We start from the raw sequence: 22,417 nt of genomic DNA on the forward strand, positions 1-22,417 counted from the left end.
TTGAGAACAGCCTGGTGGCTCCAGGCATTGGAGAGTGAGGGATTCAGGCAGGAGGCTGCAATTCAGACACCTTTATGTTGCTTGTAGGGGTTGTGAACTGTTTGTTCCTTCTTCAGATAGGATCAGTCTTTGTGGATCAAGTCTCTCTAGTTTACTATGTTCTTGATATAGAAAATGACAAGAGGTAGGGTGTGGGTGTGCTGAGACCACTGCCAAGCACCCTGACTAACACTGCCTACTTCCACCCTCATCTCAAGTCTCACATTGAAGTGCTTTGGAGCACAGATCAGCTTTTCACCCTGTGTGTGGTAGTTCTTAGCACAGTAAGATCCCTGTGCATCTTCAGAGCCCTTCTTTGGTAGCACATGTGAATCAGAGTCATCTTGACCCAGGAGCAATTTTCTTAATTTTGGAAAATCCCATTTCAGGTGAATGACCTTAACAATTGCAGACCTTGTTCAAAAGGCCACTCTTCTGGAGCTGGGAATGACCTCTCTGGAGCTGGGAATTACGCATTTCACAGTTGCAAATGACTGTGAGAGCTCTGAATGTTGACAGCACATTGTGTCTTGATACAGTGATGATGGCTAAAGGGATAAACGTATCCAAAAATCTTACTTCTTTTCTGCATGTTTTATCCAAGAGTTGGTGTTACTGGTGATGGGAGTGAAGGCCAAATACATAGTACATCTGTGCCATGTAGCCTGTCCTTTCTGCTTCCTTGCTCTTAGACAGGGAGCTCTAAGGCTTCATGCCAAACACTGTTTTGGAGGCTCTTTCTTGCTTGAAATGCAGCTATCATTCCTTTTATCCAAAAACATTTACCATCATCCCTTAGAAAACCAGATTATTTCAAGATTTTTGTGTTCTAGAGCTGCAGAGTCCCGAAACTTTTTGCCAGTTCTTTGTGCTAGTTTTGCAATGTCCATACAGGGCAGTGGTCAATACATTCAGTTGTTTCAATTAATCAACCTGTTTACATAGCTCTGTATTTAAAAAACCTGGATAAATGAAGCTGTAACTTCCTCTTCCTCCCTTTCCCATCATCAGCAAAGTAAACAGCCAAAGAAGAGTCACAGAAAAAAACACCACCTGTGAATCCTCCCAGGAAGCTCTGGGCAGTCCCAGATGTCTCTGAACCTACACTGCAGAAGGGCTTTTAGCCAGATCAGCTCCTGCACTGCTGGCTCTCTGGACTTAGAATAAACTGTGAGGCCCCACACATATTCCTTCATGGCAGAAGCAGGACAAGTCTTCATTGGAGCAGTTGTGTTTGTGTCTGCCTGTGAATCCACCAGAGTGAAGGTGCTTCCCTGACCTGCTTCAAGTTGAAAGAAGTCTTGCACCTTTGGCCCATGTTCTCAGGCCACAGCTGGAGCAGAGCTGCGTGTCCTGCTTTGTGTTATAGTGCCAGGTGTTCTCTGTCCTCCCCCCAGCCTGTTCCTGGGACCAGGTGGGTGACACTTCACCTTCATGGTGAAATCAGTACTGGGTCTGAATAAACCTGGATGGTGAGATAAAAAGTGCAGGCCTGCCACCAGGCATAAAAGGCTGTTTGTCCAGGTTTTCATCCTGGTGTCTTGGCCCTGTCCTGTGCTGAGCAGTTGGAGTTCAGCTTCCAGGAATTGAACAGTCTGGCTTTCAGTGGTTTGTTGCCACTTCTCAGTCTATAAATAGTTGCATCCTAGTGTGGTAAAGTGATTTCTTCCAGTATATCTTGAAAAGCTATAAAGCACATGGGAAATTCAGCATATAAAATGCAGAGACAAGCTCTGTTTAATTTTTGTTATGAGAGAGCTTGGAGGCAAGTTGACATTTATGAGCTGATTTCATAGGAGAGAGGAGTATAATGAAGAGTCTTGCTAGTCTGAACTTTATGATAAACTCTAAAAGACCTTACTTCTAGCCAGTTGATATCCTTGTATAGTTTTGGGGATTTTTTTTCATTGTTTTTGCATGTTCAAAGGCTTCTTGGATTTTCCTAGCTATTAGGTGCTCTCTGGTAACTCAGGAATAAAGAGAGCTTATATTTTACAGGTCTGAAATACCAGCCAACTCACTGATTTAGTGGTCAGTAGCTTTCAAATACCAGAAGCAGATTCTTTGTGAAATTGTGCAGCTTCGTAGCAGAAGTGGAGTTAAAAGCTTCAGAGGCACAAATGTAGAGGAGAACAAATATTTACTCTGTGTTGGACAGGAAGTGTGTTGGATTGAGATTTCTGCCCTTGCCACTTCTGCCTGCTGTTAGCTAATAAAAGGGCGTATTCTGCCTCCAAAGCAGTTAACACCATGCACTGGGAAACCAGTGTGGAACAGACTTTGGGTTTTTCTTTTTCTGTCCTGTCTTCTAGGATGTGAGAATTAAAAACTGTACAAGATGCTGAGAACGGTATTCCACTGAGCAAAAATGAGCACTCCTTCCTGCACTGAATTTACTTGGTGCTGCTTCTAAGTGATTTGCTGCTGATTCATTGGCAGTGTCCAAAAGGATGAATTGGCTGTCAGAGGAGTTTATTTTCTCTATGCAGCAGCTCCTAGGTCCTCTGGACAAAGAGAGACTTCAGTGGAGAACTTCACACTACCAGTGAGACCCAAGCTGGCTTATGCTATTACACTTAGGGATGGAGCTCTTGCTGCTTTACTGTTGTTCTCATCCTGAGCTGCAGAGATGAGTTTTGGAAAGTGGCTCAAAAGTGACTGAGTTCTGTGTTTCCAAACTGCAGAGGCTGTGCCCTGGGGTTGATAAATGCAAGCAGACTTACAATTTGCCTTTTCACCTTCAGTTAGTGTTTATGCAGCCACCAGTTGGTTCTTCGAGCAGATGCTGGTACTGCATAGTACAGTGTAATGATACCTCCCGTTTTCAGGGCATAGCACTTGCAAGTACTGTGGGCTATATTTTGTCTTTCAGCTTGGAACTCAGCAGCTGCAATTAAGCCAGAACAGCACATTAGCACTGATGCTAGTAGTACTGAGCTCCTTCTGTGGAGGTGGTGAAACTGTGCTGCAAGTGTTTGTAATGGTTCCTTCTGAATATCCATATAATTCCTTCAGCCCTTCTAAAAGGCCAACTCTAATGGAAAGCAAAGCTCTTCATTGTGCAGCCTTCATCAAACTGAGCATCATACCTGTAATTCTTTAGAGGTCAGCTGCTGATAATGTAACTTGTCAACACAAAACAAGCTCTTTGAACTACCCTTGTGTCCTGGAGACTGGGCTTGGAACATAAATACCAAGAGGGCTTATCAAATGCCTTTCTTCTTTTCAAAATTGTAATGTGGCTTCCAATGCAAAGCAATATGTAGTGAAGGTATTTCAGGTTAGAAGATGAGATTGGGGAGTATGGCAAATGGTGACTTTTCTCCTAATTCAGGTTAAATAAAAGGCACTTCGGGTGGCTCCTTTACTTGTGATGAGATTTGTGTAGAGGATTTGCAATTCCTGGGGCTCCTCTGAGGAGAGAGGACAACCATTTTTTGAGTGTTTTTGGGCATTCTAGCAGACATCCAAGCACACCAAGGAGCAATCCAAGAGGTGCAGTATACAGAAGTAGGGCTGTAGTAGGTCTGTACTTCCTCCATCACTATTAAAAACCAGTAATATGTATGTGTATAAAGCTTCTGTCACTTGCAGCACATGGGCAGAGAAAGTATTCAGTGGGCCAGTTGTATCTCATGAACAGCCTTTTTAATGCCCAGCTTTCTTCACTAGGGTTGTTGGTGTGATCTGTTATGTCCAGCCATAGCCTTTCTAGTGTCAGGGTGCTGACAGGATCTGGGATTACTTTGTAATTACTGCCCAATTAAATGAGCACCTCCTTGTCAGCTTATATCGCAGACTTGTGCAGGAAAAGAAGCTGCAACCAAGCCTGTCAGTTGAGTCTGTGTTGAGTGTGGGGCGGGTGTTAAGCAGCCACCCACGATACCCCAGCATTTCTTCCAAGTGCTTTAAGATGTGAAAGGAGGATTCTGAGCAGTAGCATTAGGAAAGGGAAAATCACATGAGACCCTGAGAGGTAATGCTAGTAAATGAGTTACTGCTGAATGAGGGGAATCTGGAACTGGATTGTAGAGCTTTATTTTTCATGGCCTCCCCAGCCAAATCCTTCCAGTTAGTAAGTTGATGATGGCCTAGTCTCTCCGTTCAGGTAGCAAGAGAGAGATAGTTGTGGTGGCTGTGGACTAGCATCCTCCTTAATTGACACAGTATGTTCAGTTTCCAGGCTACCAAGATGAAAAGGATCCCATTATGGGGCAGCTGGACTGCTTTATTAGTAATCCTATTGCTTTAAAAAAGCTTTGTGTGCAGTTTTCTGCCTGCTATAATAAACTATTAAATATCATTAGATGATTGGATCAGTCCTTGTTTCAGATAATTTAAATAAAATTCCTTTCAACATGGATTTGGGTGTAAAATTTGTTGCAAGAATTCGCTGCTTTGTCCCAGCAGTCCTGTAAGGGATGTATGGTGTTGCAGTAAACAGGAGCCACAGAGGGTTTGTGTCAGGCCAGGCAGGGAATGCAGCCTGGCTGTGCAGTCAGAAGCCCAGGGGCACTGCTGACTGCATGAGTAGCAGAAGTGCAGCACTTGCAGCTGGGTAAATTGATTTTGTTTTTCAGCCATGTATGAAGTATTGTTTGAACATCCTGCTTTGTTTTCTGGTGACTGGAAAGGGAGTCCTGCTGTCATTTTCCCTACAGCACTAGAAGAAAGCCTGGGCTAGCACCCATAGCTTTCAGCCCACTCAAGACCTCCCTTTGGAGGGCACATGTGTAGACAGCATCAAACTGGGCTACTAGACTGAGATTTGTGTGCTAGCAGCTCCATCCCCCTCTTAACAGGAGCCAAACCTTTGTGGACAAATCTCAACAGCAGAGCTGTGTTGAAGTACTTGATTAAAATTCATCCCCAGCATAAACACAAGGAATGGGGGTGCCTTGGTGGCTGTGAACACTGCTGCTCTTTGAGCACAGTGGTGGTGGTCTGGAGAGGCAGTGCTCCAGTGAATTCTTCTGCTTAAGCCAGACCTTTCTCCTGTCAGAAGAGAGGCAGTGAGCACTGCTCTGGCTCAGTTACAGCTTCTCCAGGGCTGTTACACAAATATGGCAGTCTCTTGGCGGTGTCAGAAAGTTTACATTCACCCATGGAAAGCAGGGCTGTGTGGAAGGCTGATTTAGCAAGGGGAGAAGTAAAGAGCATCTGGAAAGGTCAGATAAAGCTGGAATGTCGCAGCCACAAAGAGATGAAACTGACCATTTATTTATTGTTTTTAGTATCTGTCATTTATGTGGCTGTGGTAGCTTCGACATTTACGCTGCTAAAATTGCTCAGCAGCTAAAGTACCTTATGACTGCCTTCTTTCAGCAAAGAGCTCCTAGATTTGCTCCAAGTGGTATTGGTGCTGCTGCTTTTGAGGCAGAAACATTCTTAAAACTTTAAAATGTTCACTTACTGTACTGCTTCCCTAGGTTTCAGGATTTCTGCCTGAGCCACTTTGGTACCAGAAAGGTACTCAGATTGGAAGTAAGTGTGGAGGGGAAAGGTTATTGGCTTTCAGGAACAAAAGTGAATGCTGGGGAAGTGCAAAGAATACCAGAGAGTGCATGTGTGTATGCACAAGTGGTATGGGTAGGTTTGCAGGTTGTCAGGGCTGGGAGACACCTGGAAGGACCTAGCTGAAGGTGGGATCTCATTGGAGTTTTGGTTGCAGGACTAGCTTTCACCTGGCTGTTGTTTTAGCTAGCTTGTGGCTGGGAAAGGGTTAATACAGTGAAGAAGCAAGGACTTTTCACACTGTGTCAAGAAAAAAGGGTGTGCATGGCTGTTAAAATAGGTATGCAGGTAGCCTTCCAGAGGATACCCCAACAGTAAATGTGATGAGGCAGCAGAACAGTTAATCATATTTGCTTGCTTTTAATAACATTTGTTATTCTTTTGTATCTGACAGGTTGTACTGTGGTAGAATACCAATATGCTATTCTTCGTGCAGGACTGAGCAGCCAAATAGCAAGAGTTGATCTTGATGTCAGGGATCTTGCTGATTAGGCTGACATGTAAAAAGAAAAAAAAAACCAAAAACGACATGTTGTAGCTAGATAGGAGCAGGGAGTACAGAGAGCAGTGATGGGAAATGCATCCATATACATGCAAATACACGTGCTCCTTCATCAGACACCTTCCATAGTGAACAGTGAACAAGAGGCAGACCTGCAGGGGTATCCTGACAATCTGTTGTGTCCAAAAATAAAATTGCAAGTACAATATATGGAAAGGTCCAAGGGCCAAGAAACACAGCTCTGTTTGCACCTCTTGTGCAGTTGCCACAGAAAATTTATGGTGTGAGGTTTCTGTGCTATTTTTTAACAGTAAGTAGTTTTCCAGCGCTGAAACTTTCATAAGCCTCAAGATTAACAGACTATTTGTTTTCTTGTCTTTGGGATAGGGAGTTAGAAGTAAGCAGGAGAATAATCTCCAGACTTCTGTGTCTGCAAACAGCAGGGAAGAAGCTCTGCTGTTTCCAGGTAGCTTCCTGCCTGGCAGTGTATTTTTGCCCTCTGAACTGTGGGTGCAAGTCACCTTACCACAACAAATGTAGGTGTGGTGGCTTTTTGTGGTTTTTTCCTTACCTGGCTGCTCCCAGGGCTAGGCCTGCACCAGAAAGGTGGCTGGCTGCTTTTGGCAGCCCTTTCCACTTTTGAAAACTTGTTTGCTGGTGCCAGGCAGCACAGCAGGGCTTAGCTGCCACCGAGCCAATTGCCGCTGGTAGCTGTGACTCAAGGCGTGGGGAGGAGCGGCTGTGTTGCCCAGAAGGTGGCTGGGGTGAGTGGGAGGTTTCAGTAGGTTTCCTAGAATAACAAAAAGGATCCTGTGCAGATGCATGAAGCCAAGTCAGTAAAAATGGCTCTAAACAAGACTACCAGGATTGCAAGATTTCAGTGGACAGCAAAAAATTTCAGCTCTACCTTCGTTTGCTTCCCTCTGCTTTTCTGATGCATTTCTCCAGGCTTCTCCTACCTGTGAAATCTCTTTTCAGTTTACTGCTTTGAACTGTGAGGGTATTTTACCCCTCTGCAGTATGTACAGTAAATAAAACATAAAGCTATTTTCTGATGATTATGTTTTGATAGATTTTGCGCTGGGTTGATCTGTGGTGAATACAGTTTGTGAGTCCTACTGCAGTTATTAAACACATTCATAATCCTGCTTTCTTTTAAAATGGCCTAATGCATCCACACTGGGATACTGGTTTTTGCTGTTCACATATGCTATTGTGCTGCTTATACTGTTATGCTTGTTGGAATTCCTCTGGGACCTGAACATGCCTTGAGAAAATGTCTGCACATCTGGGAATTGTCTCATGGAAACTGTGTGCTCCATCTATTCACCCTTCAGGGACCGTGTTCTTGAGAAGCTGAAGTGTCCATTCTGCCACTCGTGGCTGTGTTCTGTGGAATTGTGTCACTTCAGCTTGTCTAGGCCATGATGAGATGGAGATGGTTCCAGTTTAGAAGTTGGTGCTGGCTCTGGGACTTTGTTTTCTACCAAGCTCTAGGTGACTCTTGCAGCAACAAAAATACTCTCACTGATCTAGTTATCCTGCCAGGCTTTTTAATAAAGCAAAGTTCAGAAGATTTGTGGTTTGCATTTAACTTTGTCTGCATTTCTTGGAGGTATAGAACTGGTGCCTCTCTTCCACCCTCAGACTATGCAGAGGGCTGCCCTGTAGAGCTCTATTGGAATTATCAGTGATTTAAAGCAGAGATGTCTGATCTACTTTGGGCTGATGGAGAACAAAACTGAAATGACTTCAGAGAAGTCAGACATGAAATAAAAGTGCAGCCTTGTGGCGTGTGAGTTACATCTCAGGGTTCCTCCTCAAATTAACATGAATTTTGTAATGTCACCCAGGTCCAGACACTAGCTCAAGGTATTTTGCTTTGTCTGCTTTCCAGATATGAGAAGGAGGTTCATGGGCATCCCCAACCTTTCTGACAAAACTTACTCTCTCATATTTTGACATGTGGTGATGATGTAGCATTTGAAAGCATCTCTACTCTCGTTTTCCCTTTCTGGAAGAGTGAAGTAGCCTGGCTGCAAAAGGGAGCCAAATAAATTAACCTCTCTTCTTGTAATACAGCTCAAGCAGTAGAATGACTAAAATAGCACCAAAAGGATGTACTTCAGGATACAGGGCCCTTTTCCAAATAAAACCACTCTTATTCAAAAAAAAAAAACAACCCACCACCTCTTTTTTTTTCTCAGGGGATTAACAATAAAAAGCAATAAAAGGTGCTTAATTACTTACTCTTTTTATTTTTTTTTTTCCAAGCTTCCAAATCTGGAAGGAAACCAGGCCATTTTGAAAAAAGAGATCCCAGACTTTCACAATGCATGCATCTGTCCAAAGGGCCATTGCCATAAAAGTATTTACAGCTGTGCTGTTATCCTGCTCCATTCCAGAGTCCCAATGGAGAACGAGGCCAGAACACAGCAGTGGAAAGCTTGGCTGCTGTTGAGCAATGCTTTTTCCAAGGAAAGATTCTGCCACACTGTTTGTGGTCTGGTGAACTCAAATGAGAGCAGGTTACTAGTGAAAGCCCAGCTTTGAGACAATGAAGAACAATCCTGTTGTCATTTGGAGTAATCTTTCTTTTGAAATCCCATGCATGGTATAAGTAGTAAAGCACTTCTAAATTTTTGCCTTGCTGTGATTCAGTATTAAATGAGTCCTTCCTTCTGTGGTTCCCCAGCAGCTTAAAATGGCATGGCTGCTCCACTCCACCCTCCTGCTTGGCCCTTGTGTGCCTAATTTTTTTTGTAGGGGCTTGTTAAAATTCTGCTGAGCTGCCTCCATGCACTACTGAGCAGAAGACCAGTCTTAAAGTAAACTATTTTCTTTGCGGCGTCAGTGAGTTGAATTGGCTCTAGGACCACATCTGGAAGAGAGAGGGAAGACTTTCATTGTGGTAGCACTGAGCTTTTGGATACATTCATTTTTGAGTAACCTCAGCCTTCTATTTAGAGAGTGATAGAGTGGTTATCAGGTTGTACAAAGGAAAGGGTTTACTTGGTCTGCTATTCAAACACTGGGAATCACATTCATTAGCACTTGAACAAACTTGTCCCCCTGGTTGCTTCCATTTACTCTTCAAACAGTAGTTTTGTGTCAAAGAGCTTCTTCAACTTCAGATGAGATTCAGCTCTTTGATTCATCTAAGTCTGTACCACACAGAGGTGTCTGAGATGTTTTGTATTTGCTTCTTGTGTTTTGACCATCAAACTTTTCTCTTTCAGACCAGTTCACATGGTACTTTTTTGAGATAACTCCTGTCACATCTCTTGCAGGAGATGGTCTCTCCCCTGTCAGTGCCCCACATGCCCATTGTTCAGAGCATGGGCTTACAGATTGCAACCACAAAAAATGTGTTGTCATCGGTTGTGGTGAAATTAATTTATCTCACATGAGAGATACTCTTGTCTTGACTAGTTGAGGTCAGAAGGTGCTTTCAAAAAAGAGTTTTGTTTAGCCTGCATAGTACCAGCTGTATTGCAGTTTGGGCCTCAGTCTGTCCTGCAGTTTGGGCCTCAGTCTGTCCTGCACTTCAGACTTGAATTATTATTCCAGTGGTGGTGCATGGTATCACTAATTACAGAGTGGCTGTGGTGTTATTTTTGCGATGGCTGCAATGATGCTTCTGCCAGAGGCTCTCAAGTAGCGGGAGTTCGGGTCTGTGCTAGACAGTAGTGTCACAAAGTAATGGTTACCTGTATCCTTTGTAGGACCTGCACTTCTGCTGAGATGGGTGATATTATCCTCAGAAAGTATTTATTCTTCCATGTGATATGGGGGGAAAGGTGGGATGATCACAGGAAAGGGAGGTCTGCTTAGCAGTTAGTGAGAATGGAGGCAGCAGGACAGACACTACTGGGATGTGATTTATGTGCCTGAGGAGCTCAGCATGCTCTCCTTCAGTGGGTAAGGGTTGCTGGGGATGGAGTAACCACAGGCAGTTGAAGAATGGTTCTTTTTTTTTCTCAAGCACTTCTCTAGAGACAAGATCATCTGGAATGCTGTTCTCTGTTCTCCTTCGTATTAATACGTGCTATCTAATACCACTGGAAGTCTTTAGCAATCTGAGCACTTAGCATGCTTAAAAATTGTTTTCAAGGTATTCTAAGCCAAACAGAAAATCAGAAACCTCTCCAGAACGTTAGATGTACTGGAGCTGTAAAATGACTGTCTCAGATTCCCTCTGCTACAGAAACATCCTGCAACTTCTCTGGGTATTTAGTTGGGTTCAAGTGCTTGTGCTCCACAAGGACATTGGATGGAGAGATGATAACTTAATTAGCGTTTGTCATGGTACTTAACTGCACCGATTTGGTTGGGAACTGTTATTTGGTTTGTGGGAAGATTACTGACTGCTTTTTTTTTTTCCCTTTCCTTTTCTGTGTTTTAGACATTTACAGCATGGTGTAATTCTCACCTCCGCAAGGCTGGGACACAGATTGAGAACATAGAGGAAGATTTCAGGGATGGTCTTAAACTCATGTTACTTCTGGAAGTCATTTCAGGTGAGAGGTTCTGTGTGGTGCCGCCCGTGCAGGATACTGATTGCAAGGGCTGTAATGCTGCAGTTTTTGCTGGAATGGAAGAATAGCAGCTTCTTGATTCAGAACAAATTTCTTCCTAACAAATATACGTCTCCAGCACTGGCCATTTTGGAATGTACTCCAGAGCTCGTGGCCTATTGCATTCCTGCTCTGGCTTCTTGGCTTTTCTCTGCCTGTCAGGAATGCACAGCCTCCTGTGAAGGTTCAGGCAATGCCTCTTACTGCTTGGCAGGGCTGATGAAGCAGCTCTGGAAAGTGTGGGAATGCTGCACTAGGAAATCATACCAGAGCCGCATGGCAGTGGGAGTATGATAGAAGTTACTGGAAGAAGGGAGTCAAACCAGTGAATCTTCTGTGTCATTCAGTTTCAGCCATGACTCAAGTTTTTCCATTCTAGTTTCAATCTGAGCTCAATGCTCAAACCTTCATGGGGAAAAAACAAATCCCAAAGAAAAGCAAAATCCCTCTGAAATCAAAGCAATGGCATGAACAAGTTAGGTCAGATTTGTTTTCACTCTGTGTCACAATTGTCCCACTACTAGACAGATACCTCCCAGGGATTATTTCATGTAAGCAGTAATCCCTTTTGATGTGCTCATGAAATAAATACCTTAGTAAAGTGTTGTAGGAGGGATTGAAGGAGGGCAAGACTGTGTCAAACTGGGATTGTTCATCTCATTTGTTTTGATGGCTTTTGAGCCAGTTACAGCAATCCAGTGACTTGAATTCCTGACCTTGGTATATTTTCCAATTAAATGGTCATTATAGTAGCACTCGGGCTGCCTTTCCTATGTCCCTTTTCTTTCCTTACCCTCCCTTTTTCCATTTTATATCAAGATTGCATCAGTTTATTGTCAATGTTTTTCAAGAAGTTATGCATATAGAATGAAATCTCGGGGAGTTTGTCAATGCTGTGGTTTGGAGGGCGCTGAGTTTGAAACACTATCAATACTTTGCAGTGTGCACATTGTTTCTGCGGTGCTTGCAAGAAATGAGGTGGCAGAGTCCCGTTAGTATATTTTCTGGTTTATGTTCCCTTGGAGAGGCAGATCTGCAGCCTGGACACTGGGGCAGATGGACCCTTGATGGCTTAGCTTCTAATAGCTGGAATGGTACATAGGGGAGAGAAGGATGTGTAGGAGAAGGCCGATGAGGCTTGGTGCTAAAGCAGGGGATCTTGTATCTCATGCTGCTTAACTTCCTTGCATCATCTCCCACTCTTCCTCTGCTGTTGTCCCTTTGGCAGCCACACTGGCAAGGCCTGTCAGATCCACCTCTGTTTGAGAAGAAGCCAGTAGCTTCCAATTGCAATGGCGTGGGCATGGCATGTCCCTGTCCCAGTGCAGAGTGGCTCTGTGCCTGCAGCCTGCTGCTGTGTGGCACAGGTGTGGGGGACAGCTGGGGACTGCATCCCACCAGAGGCCATGGTCCTTCACACACTTAAGGCTGAGCATCTTTCCCTAGAGGCAGCAGAAGCTAGAATGCAGCTCTTCTGAGTACAGTGGCAAAAAAAGAGAAACGTAGCACATGTTCTCCTCATTTCACTTCCTTCATTGCAGTTCCCTTATCCATGGTGAGCCCCACTGCTCATACAGAGCTTCCTTCCAGCTGCCAGCTCCTCTAGCAACCCCTTCAGTCCGTAGCTGGGGCAGTAGCAGCCCATTTGGGGAGCAGTGTATGAGGGTCAGGAGTCTCCTGATGTATGCAAGGGCTCACCCGTTTGTTTTTGCCATGGCCACTCATCATCTGCCAAAATGGTGAGTCTCTGGGTGACTGTTAGCCCTCCAGTTCCAGCTTCTGGCCTTTCCTTTCAGCTCTTGGCTCACACTTTCTTGTCCTGTATTTTGGGGGACTGCAGAGCTGCTGATGGGAATTTGGCATGGGCAGGGTTACTCTGTGTCAGGCTGATCTCTTCTAACCCAGAGTACGAAGCCATAAGAGCTTTCAGCCCTGAGAGTGCTGGGTCAGCTTGGCTGAGAGCCGTGTGGAGCTGAGTGCCTCCTCCACCTGGCTGGGATCTGTGGGGGTCAGGGAGCACTATCTCCCTCCCTCTGCCCCTGCTGCAGGGTGGCTGCTGCCACTCTGCCATCGCAGGAGGGATGGAGCCTGCATCAGGGAAGCTTCCTGAGACCCTGCGGTGGAAGAGGGACTGCCACTGGGACTGTGGGAAAACTGTTTCAGAGAGGGAGACCCTCACATGTGTCCTTGGGAACACATTGGTGCCAGGCAAGTAGGAAGCAGTTTTCCCATCCAGTTCAGTTTCTCAAAGTATGGGAAGCAACGACAGTCTGCAAGAGGAGAGTGCTTCGGTTTCACTCAGTGTGGTACCTTCTGGTGGTGAGCTGTGCTGCTGACATGTCCCTTTTCAGCCCCACAGGAGCCCCGTGTTCCCCAGTCACTGTACAGCAGGGGAAGTTCCATGGACTGTCCTGGGACTTCCTCATTGCAGGTCCTGTCTGATTGACCTCTGTGGGTGGAAGTAACAACTGCAGCCCCCCTTAGAAACTGCCCCTAAAGACACACTTTCATTTTTTACCATATATGTTTCCTTCCCCTGATAAAGCCATTTTAAAAATAATACTAGACTGAAAAAGCCTGAACTTACATTTAGTACTTTTAAAATGAAATTGTAAGGTTCATTTTTCCCCCTTCAAACAGAGAGAGTCGCTAAATGAAATTTTTCCTAAGTAAATTTGCATGGAACAATTGTGCCAACACATCCTTGCATTGCTTGGCTTTCACAGCACAGCCTTGGGCTACTACATGAGAGTCAGAGAATGGAAGCTAGTAGTAGACCATTTTCCTTTTGTCATCTAGGAGAAGTACTGAAAAATAAAGCCAGTGATGCCAGTAGCTCAAAGTAGAATATATTTCTAGCAGGCTTCCTTTTAGCAGTCGACATCGTTAATACTGTATGGCATGGAAAGATATGATGCTTTTTTCTGGAAATCTAAGTCTCTAATGAAGTCCAAGTCTGAAGGAAATACTCATTGGGTTTTGAAAGCTAAAAAATTTCACAGAGAAAGGATTTGAATCTGAGAGAGGTTTGCAATCACCATCAGTGACTTGAGGATCTCATGGCTGTCAGGGGGAACAGTCCTGCTCTCCCCAGCCCCAGGGAGAGCAGTTCGGGTGCTCTCCACTGCACTGGCATTGCACATGCGGCCACAAGGTGAATTGGATCAGCTTGCTACTCCAGCTGAAACCTAATCACTTGTCTTTATTTTTCTTTTTGCAAGGCTAGTTTACAGTCACATTGAACTGGAGGAAATGGCTGAGTTTTAGCTGGCTCAACCCATTTGTTGACATTTGGCTGCATAAGACTGCTTAAGTCTATTGTAAAATTACACATAAAAATGTCATTGTGAAACTGTCGCAAATAACTGTCACAAAAATGCTTCAGCTTTTCTTCAGAATGACTAGCATTATCCAAATGGAAAAATTAAGCAGTGTACTGTAACACATACTTGAGGTTCCATTAAAGCAAAAGAGTTGGGCTTTTCTTTTAATCCTAGGAAGGAGGCAGTGCCATAAAGCATCTTTTTAAAGATCTTTTTATGCTTAAATTGTCAGACATCAGTGTTTTCTTTTAAAAATGAATCTGGTTTTATCCTTCAGTGTAAGAGGTAATGGCACTAGGTTTACAGTAACCACTGAAACACTTTTAAAGGATTGTAATTTCCAGACATTTTTCCTTTAGAGGGCATGGTTATGGAGGTACTGTTCTCTTCTCTGTTTTAGCTTTTCCTCACACCTGTTTTAGGAAACAAGCCAAGTACTTTTCTTTCTGACACTTAAACCTCAAATAAAGGGTTTGAGTCAGCTTACATTGACTTAAAAATTCAGTTCAATATATAGCAGGAGACTTTTGGAACTGAATAGGTCAAATGATTTGCCTAGACTTGCCCATTTGGTCTCCTTTTAATTATACCTTTTTTAAGTACAATACCAGCTTGGATTTTCTTTAGATTGTTTTTGTATTCTGGAGGTTGTGATTTGGAAGTGGATGTTCTCTTCACTTCTAATGTTGTCATATACAGGTGGTTCCTGAAATCCCATCTAATTATATTTCTGTTAGAGGTTTCTTTGGAAAGTCCACCTGTCCAAGCTTTAATTTGCTTACTCTGAGTGTTTGAGTTATTGTTAGTACAAGGAGACTGTAGTTACAAGCAACCTATCAAGAAGGAGAGGACTGCACTTAATGTACCTCTTTCAAATAAATAAGGCTGGAAAGTGCTTTTCCAAATCTACCAGCTTTATTGCAGTCAGGAGCTGGGTGTTACTCTAAGACTGATTTCTATCAGAGATTAACCTGTTCTTTCCTCAGGGCTAGGCTGCTTCCTTCTTTGTGCCTCGGTATAAACATTTAAAATGCACTTGTGTAAAAGACCTAGTATGGAGTTAGAAATACATCAGCCTTAATGGAAAGGAGTTAATGTGACAGTCCTTACAATTATAAAGCCACTTTGCCAAAGAAGTAATTTTATTTCTTGCTACAGGCAGTTTTGGCCATTCAATGGAGAGACTAGAGAGTTAGGAAGTCTGAATCTTGGCTGGGGCAGAGAAAAAGCAAGGTACAAGATCACCTTCATACTTGACTGGAGGTAGTTCCAAGGAGAGATTTGCCCTGTAAGTTGGGTTTTGCAAATGCTGGAGGACAGCTCCTCACCTGTGTTTGTTAAGGGGAGGGGGGTTTGTGCTCTTTCCAGGCATCGTGTTATCTGTGGCTAGAGGAGGTTGGTTCTACTGCCTAGCTCAGTGGAGTTTTAACAGATTTTTTCCTATCTGATGCAAACCTCCTCTGAAAAGGGCGGGTTCTCTGTTACCAACTTACCTGTGGTGCATTAAAAAGATACTTTTCTGTCTGATTCTTTCTGGGGGTGCTTAAACCAGAGTGTGGCTGTCCTGAAAGGATGTAGGGAGGTCTGTCTGCCAGGCTGAGCAGTGGGAGCCACACCACAGGAAACATGCACCAGGGATGAGCAGGTTCAGAATTGTTTTGAATACTAATTTTTTTGCCACTTTTCTTATTAGGAGAACGTCTGGCGAAGCCTGAAAGAGGCAAAATGCGAGTGCACAAAATATCCAACGTGAACAAGGCCTTGGATTTCATTGCCAGCAAAGGAGTCAAGCTAGTATCCATTGGAGCAGAAGGTAAAGGAACCATCTGATTTTTCTGAGCCCAAGCTGTGCTTAGCCCTTGCCTTTCTTTCATAGCAGCATGTCATTTCCCTTTGCACCTCCCTAGCCCCTACTGTGTTCTTGTAGAATAAACAATTGAGTTAAAAATGGGATATAGTAGGCCTTTACTCTGAATTTAAATCCTGTCTTCACACCAAGCTGCCAAACGTGATTTCCGTTTGGGATTATTGGTCAGGTCATCCTGCTTTTCTCCTGGCTCTCATGAGTTAAGGAAAGCTTTCAGCAATGGCAGGAACAAATGAATTGAGATATTTCTTTCTCAAATGAAGAAAACTCTGAATTGAAGCATAGCAGCTATTCGTGTTTAGCTTATTTCAGAGCTGCTGGAGAGGATTTATTGCTGGAAGACATTGCATGGGTGCAAGTGCACCCTGTGTTGGCAAAGCCAAGTGCAATCCCCAACACAGGACAGGGACCCCAGAGGTTCCAAATTTTCATGGCTTCCAGGCTTCTGGTTGTGCACCCTGCCTAGCTGGATACTCTGGCTGGAAGCCTTGTATAACTGTGTAGAGACCAGTGTGGGCAGCATCTGGGATGCCCTCAAGAACTTGTAGATCATGCAGGAAGCAGGCAGCTGTGTAGGATTTTTATCGTTTTAGCAGAGGTGGTGCGTGTTTTACAGATACGCAAAGTCCCAAGTCCCAGAAGGGCTTACAGGTTTTCATGACACTTTTCTCTGTTCTAGATCTGTTTGTAAGTCCTTCCTATGGATTCAGGTTGTCATTGTTGCTGTGGAGACACTCTGCTTCTGAGATATTTCTAGGTCTGTCTTTACAGTGACCATGGAAAATGAGGGAGGTTTGTTATCTCCACCTTGCAGATGGAAATACTTGGTTTCTCTAGGGAAACTCATGACACAGCCAGGAAATGAGCCCATGATACAGTTCTGGATGTGTATTCCTTCTTTGGGAGAGTCCTGGGGCTACAGGGCTGAGCTCTGCGTGTTCTCAGCTCATGAGGTCAGTGCAGCCTTGGCATGCTGTCCCCATGCAAGCATTTTTCGAGCATTCTCTTGGGGCATCTCCAAGACCTGTACCCATCCTGTGGTTCATTTGTTCCATGTCAGATCAGGCAGATTACCTCAGCCACTGCAGGTGTTTATGTTTGCCTTACCAAAACCTTAACCTCAGCATACTGCTTTAACTTCATGGAGACTTTGGAATAACTTAGAACTATGTCAGGGACATTACAGATGCCTCTTCACTGTGCTTGGTATTGAGGAGCAAAATGCAAGAGGTCAGTGAATTATACTGATATTTTGCATGCAAAACTTTCCTTCAAATTTCTCAGCTTTTTCAGCAGTAGCAACCTGAGGCTATTGTTGGCTGTGAGTACTGTTTATGGAACACAAATACACATCTAAGGTCATTTTGTGCCCTTACAAAAAGACTGATGCATCCAGTTTCTGATACAATAGTCCATATCTGTATAGGACCCTTTTCTGACTAGAAAACTGGAAGCTGGATCTGGACCTAGAGATGCCCTGCCTTAAAATAGCTCCTATTTTCCAGAGTATAGGTAACCCTATCTTTCTTTCTTTCTAAATTCCCCCTTTTTTTACCTTCTGATTCTGTTCTCCCTGGCACTAGTTTCTTTTCCTCTTCTGAGGGATTTATTTTTTTTATCTCTGTTCCTGAGTCAGCTGTGACTGCATCTCACAGCACTTAGAAGTCATTTGCAAGTCAAATCATCTGTGACCCAAGATCACCAGGACCCACTTATTCAGTATGGACTCACAGCAGTTACCCTGTTCAGAAATAGGCTGTGAAGTGACATTTTGTGACAGAAGTATGATCCATATCAATCTGAATAGTGATCTTGGACTCCCCTGCAAAATTTTTCCTGGCTTTCCTTTGTCCTGTTGCCTGTGCAGCTACATGGACAATATATATGGCTTTCTTTAAACTACCAAAGGTGGCAAGGCACTGCAGTTTAGTCTAAGGTTTGCTTTGATTTTTATACAGAGTGCTTGGGCCTGTGCTGTGATGCCAGCTCAGGCTGTGTGAGTGTGATCACAGCATGGTCTTGCCTGCCCCAATGCCTGCCTGTGCACACACACCAAGCCCAGGCCACTCTGCTTGTCACCAAGGAGCATAACCTGCTGCAGGGACTTCTGCCAGCCTGTCACGTGCTTGGTGGGCAGTAAACTGCACATCAGCTATAAAAATGGAATTTACTTTGGACAGCACAGAAGTTTGTTCTGTCCATGAAAGGGATTGTGAACCTTTCTGAAGCATGAATTTTGGGACTTGCTTTGAGACTTTTAAAAGGCATCATGCAGCAGCAAGGTAGAAGGTCACAACCATGAGCTGGTAATAATTCTGCATCAAGACAATGAGCTGTAGATGCCTTGGTTAGGTTGGACTGATATAGAAGGTTTTCTAAGGAGCTTTTCTCCCAGAGAAGAAAACCACCACGCAGCAGCAGTGTGGTGGTACTGGCTGAGGGAGCACACTCCTTACCTCAGGGGCTTGTTCCATCTCTGGGTGTCTGCTGGGCAGCAAGGTCCTGTGTGAAGGGTCTGCAGTCCAGCTGTAGTTCTCTGTACATACTGGCTATCAATGTCCTGGTTCTTTTGGGGGTTTGGTTTTGCTTTGTTTTAATCTAAACATTTTGTTAGCCAGAGTCCATAAAATCAAAGTGTGTTGTGGCATACAGCAGATCTGTGTAAATCTGGATCAAGGAAGACTCTAGCCAAATGGTTTTCATCTGCTTTTAAATCTCACTGTCATCTGACACCTCAGGAGCCTTCTTTTGCTGTAATAGATTCCATATTCATGTCAAATGCTCCTGGGACTTAACAGGCTGAATAGGTCAAGTATGTCACCCTGGGACTGGTTTATTTTTACCTGAAATCTGCATAGAAAGTTGCTGTTTTCTTGAACTCATCTTTCTTACTTCAACATACAGATAACTTTGGATGAACCAACCCCTATTCTCACCTGCACAAGTAAAAGGAGAAATAAAGGTTAGGGATTTCAATGATTGCAAAAGTCCCATCTGAGTAAAACACCTACTGAAGCACCAGGCAGTGCAAGCATACATTTATTTCACTATTCAAAAAAAGGGGAAAATAGGGTCTCCCTATGTCAGTGAGTGAAGCATAGCATTTTATTTGTCCCTATATCCTGTCCACTCTGTTAGGGACTTGAGGGTTACACCCTCACTAACAGTGCCAGCTATCTGTCCTGAATCTGACAGGGCCATCAGGAGCAAGATGCTTTCTGAAGACAGGGGTGTGGATAGTTGTCCTGCTGAATCTGGCTTTTGTTTGACAAATAAAATGCAGAGCAGCCTTTATGTTGTCACCATTGTTGTTCCAGGTCTCCAGTTCCCAGACCATAATGCTGTCCTGCCAGTTGTTCATGCCCCGCAACTTCTTCTCTCCCTGGGGTAACCAAAGGCTCTGCTCTCATGGGTAGCTCAGAAGCATCTAGGAGGGGATAACAGTTTCTGTGTTGTTGATTCTAACTATCCATGGCAGGAAAGGAAGCTTAATAATTTTTGCATTTTTCAAAATGAGTTCATGCATTTAAAAGAGGTGGTGGTGTTTCAAAAGGCACATCTCTGTGGCCAGCCAGTACTGTAGTTCTTGCCTGCTCGTTACTTGGTGCAGTGATAGGAGCTGGGTGGAAGCATATTCACTGGTGCAAAATACTTCCTTCTAGTGGATGCAGATGCTTCACCAGCTTTAGCCAGCAACTGATCAACCCTCAAGTTGAATGTAAATCACATTGATAACATGTGCTTGCTGCTGCTGTTCCTTCAACATCTGCTGGTGGTGAAGTGCACACAGTGCTTGCAGAGGCCCTGCCTAGAAAGAGCACTTGGAAAGCAGAGTCAGGCTTTTAGAACATACTGTCTGCTTACAAGCCTTTTAATTCGTGCACTGCTCTCACATTACTGAGTCTTCCTCATATCAGCAGGGACCAAGCATACTGTCTTTAATTAAATATTAGATTGTTCTGGCTTTGTAGTGTTGCATTCAACTTTTTAACAATTTCTGTGGAGTTTCTTTTTCTTCATCACCAGGAAGCAGAAAGCTTCATGCAAACCTGCTTTGCAAGCATGTTTTCCACTTTTGTTTCTTGGCCTATTCTACTTTACTAGAAGGAGACCAGCAGCAGATGCAGGGTCATCAGTTCTGGAGGAAAACGGGGCTGGCAGCAGAGAATGCTGGGATGGAAAACCGAGTGAGTGAGGGCCGAAGAGCATAGAGTCTTCTGATCAGGCTGGTTAAATTTGTAACCAGGTTTCCAGGAGAAGATTTTTAACACTAGAAATGAAAAATGCTTGCCTGCTTCTAATAAATCATAACCATTTTGTCAAGTCTGTAACAACAACAACAAAAAAAAAAAAGGACAGATGATTGTGTAGCTTGTTAAGTGTGTATCCTGGGATGGATCACTCACTAATCTCACTGACACCAGTATCTGCTTGGTACATAGTGGTACTGTGTAAAGTAAAATGACCTGTAGAGATGAAGTAGTAGAAATATTCTAGATTTCCTCCACAACAGCTTTGTTTTGGTGCGCTGCTAAAGAATAGTCAGGTATGGGAACAGGGAGCACATCTTTCTTTTTAAATGGGTTGTGCTGTGAAGAGGACTGGGAAAGAAGGGATGCTTCCACCTTAATTCCACCAGCTGACATTATAAACCAGAATTGTAGAATGTGACCAGAACATAGTGCTGAGTCCTTGTGCGATGTTAGCGGCTTTACACTGTTGGTTTTATATAAGTGTCTGGACCTTTATTTCCTATTTAAATCCATGGAGCAGTAATATTAATTACCTGTTCCAGCTCACTGATTGATTTATTACTATTCATGAAGCATTTTCAGCATTCAGGTATTGTCATCTGATTTTAATCAAGCCCATTAAAGAGCTCAATTTAGTTTCAGGTCTTAAATATATCCTAGAAGAGTCCTGCCAGCTGTTGGGGGTTTTACAAGCACGGGGTTTTTTTCATTTTTGAAGATCCCTGTGAATATCAATCACATTAACAAAATAAGCTGAACATACAGATGCTTTCTTGTATATTTTAGCGGCAGTATTGCTGTAAAAATAGTGAGGCTTCTCCTTTAAGTTGATTGCAGTGCTTTATGGGAGGGATGAAGAATGCAGAAAGTACAGAACTGAATACACTTGCCATTGCATGACATTTTTCTTGCATCAGCCTAGCAGACAACCCCCTGACCTCAAAATGTCTGTAAAAAATTAATTTGTGTGAAAACTGTCAACAGACAAACACAGTTTTTTCATGCCAGCAAAAGTAACTGTAGGTTTTTTGTACTGGACTGAAAAGTTGTTGGCTGTTTAATTCTGGGCAAACTGATGACCCAGTAAGAGATCTTAGTGTACTCTGAAGTTTAGAAAGGAGCAGAGACAGAGTTTTACTGCAGTAGAACAAGGTAGCATGTCTTGTTTTCTGTCTTTTGCATCTGTAAAGCACTAATTCAGATGTATGTCAAAAGACAGTAGAGCTTATAATTCTGATTTACGCTGGAAGTTGAATGACATATATCTCTAAATCACAAGTTTTCAGGAATTTGGATGCGATTTCTGAATATCTATTTTTGGGATGTGTGCTGCTGGTTTTGAATACAGTGAGGTTCACATTTTGAAATATCTTCCTAAGAAGAAAAACATTTTTTTAACAGCTTAAAAGGAAAGATTAAAATATTGTTACTTTTGTGGTGCTATCCAGACAGGTGTCAATTGCCTATACTGCAAATTGTGCTTACTCCAGAACACAATTCCTGCTGGGCAGCTTTATGAAAGAAGTGGCATGGAGGTGTCTACAGTAGTACAAAAATGGTTTCTGACAATCTTCTTGGGACTTGAAATATTCTACCTCCAAACATTTTCTTACTGAAAATACTCTTGTAACTTGTCATTTTTTTGTGAAAGATCCTGCCGTACAGGGACCTGTCAGAGAATGAGTAGGAGAAAACAGCTCAGCTGGTTTCACTATCCAAAAATGTGAAGGCTGTAAATTCTGTAACTCTGTGTGTGTGTGTGTGTGTGTGTGTATATATATATGTGTGTGTATATATATATCTGTGGAATTTTTGTAAATGTTGAGGATCAGTACTTGAGACCCATCTGCTCACTGTTTGGCTCCAGTCCATACGTGGTGGAAGCTTTCTGGGCCAGCATTGCCCCAAGCACCAGTTGTTCTTAGGACCTTGATCCTTCATCCTAAACAGATCATACCTCACACACGCAAGCAGTTGCCTTGTAAACCCTCCAAGTTGTTGACCCTTGCTGATTTATATTGTGGAATCTAATGAGCAGTAAAGAACAGGCTGCTCACAGTCATGGTTTATGTTATGTTCTGTGCTGACTGGTCAGCATGAGTCCTTGCTTCCTCTTCCAGCAGGCTACATGGACTTTGAGAAATACTCTGTTGTGTCTTTTGGCAATTACATGACTGAAAGAAGTCCTATACAGGAAGTCTGATGTATTTAGGCTTGTTTGAAATTAAAATGTTTATGGTGTATGGTTTTCTTGGTGATATCTTGTTCACAGGACAAAACTGTCTGTCAGAGCTCATCTGCTCTGGGAATTGTCACTGGTTCTTCTGGTATATTTATGCTGG

General features: G+C 43.4%; 1 protein-coding gene across 4 annotated transcripts in view; it reads left to right on the plus strand.

Moving 5' to 3' along the window:
- The window catches only part of ACTN1 (actinin alpha 1), an 86,556-nt gene that overhangs the window by 29,914 nt on the left and 34,225 nt on the right, over positions 1 to 22,417 (plus strand). For all 4 annotated transcript variants that reach the window (XM_041420267.1, XM_041420356.1, XM_041420102.1 and 1 more), the window contains exons 2-3: positions 10,461 to 10,575; positions 15,649 to 15,768. In XM_041420267.1, the coding sequence (XP_041276201.1) occupies positions 10,461 to 10,575; positions 15,649 to 15,768 (235 nt within the window). The remainder of the gene's footprint in view (positions 1 to 10,460; positions 10,576 to 15,648; positions 15,769 to 22,417) is intronic.

The sequence above is a fragment of the Onychostruthus taczanowskii genome, unplaced genomic scaffold (assembly GCF_017590055.1).
Source record: "Onychostruthus taczanowskii isolate IOZ18803 unplaced genomic scaffold, ASM1759005v1 scaffold1, whole genome shotgun sequence".
NCBI classification, from domain to species: Eukaryota; Metazoa; Chordata; class Aves; order Passeriformes; family Passeridae; genus Onychostruthus; species Onychostruthus taczanowskii.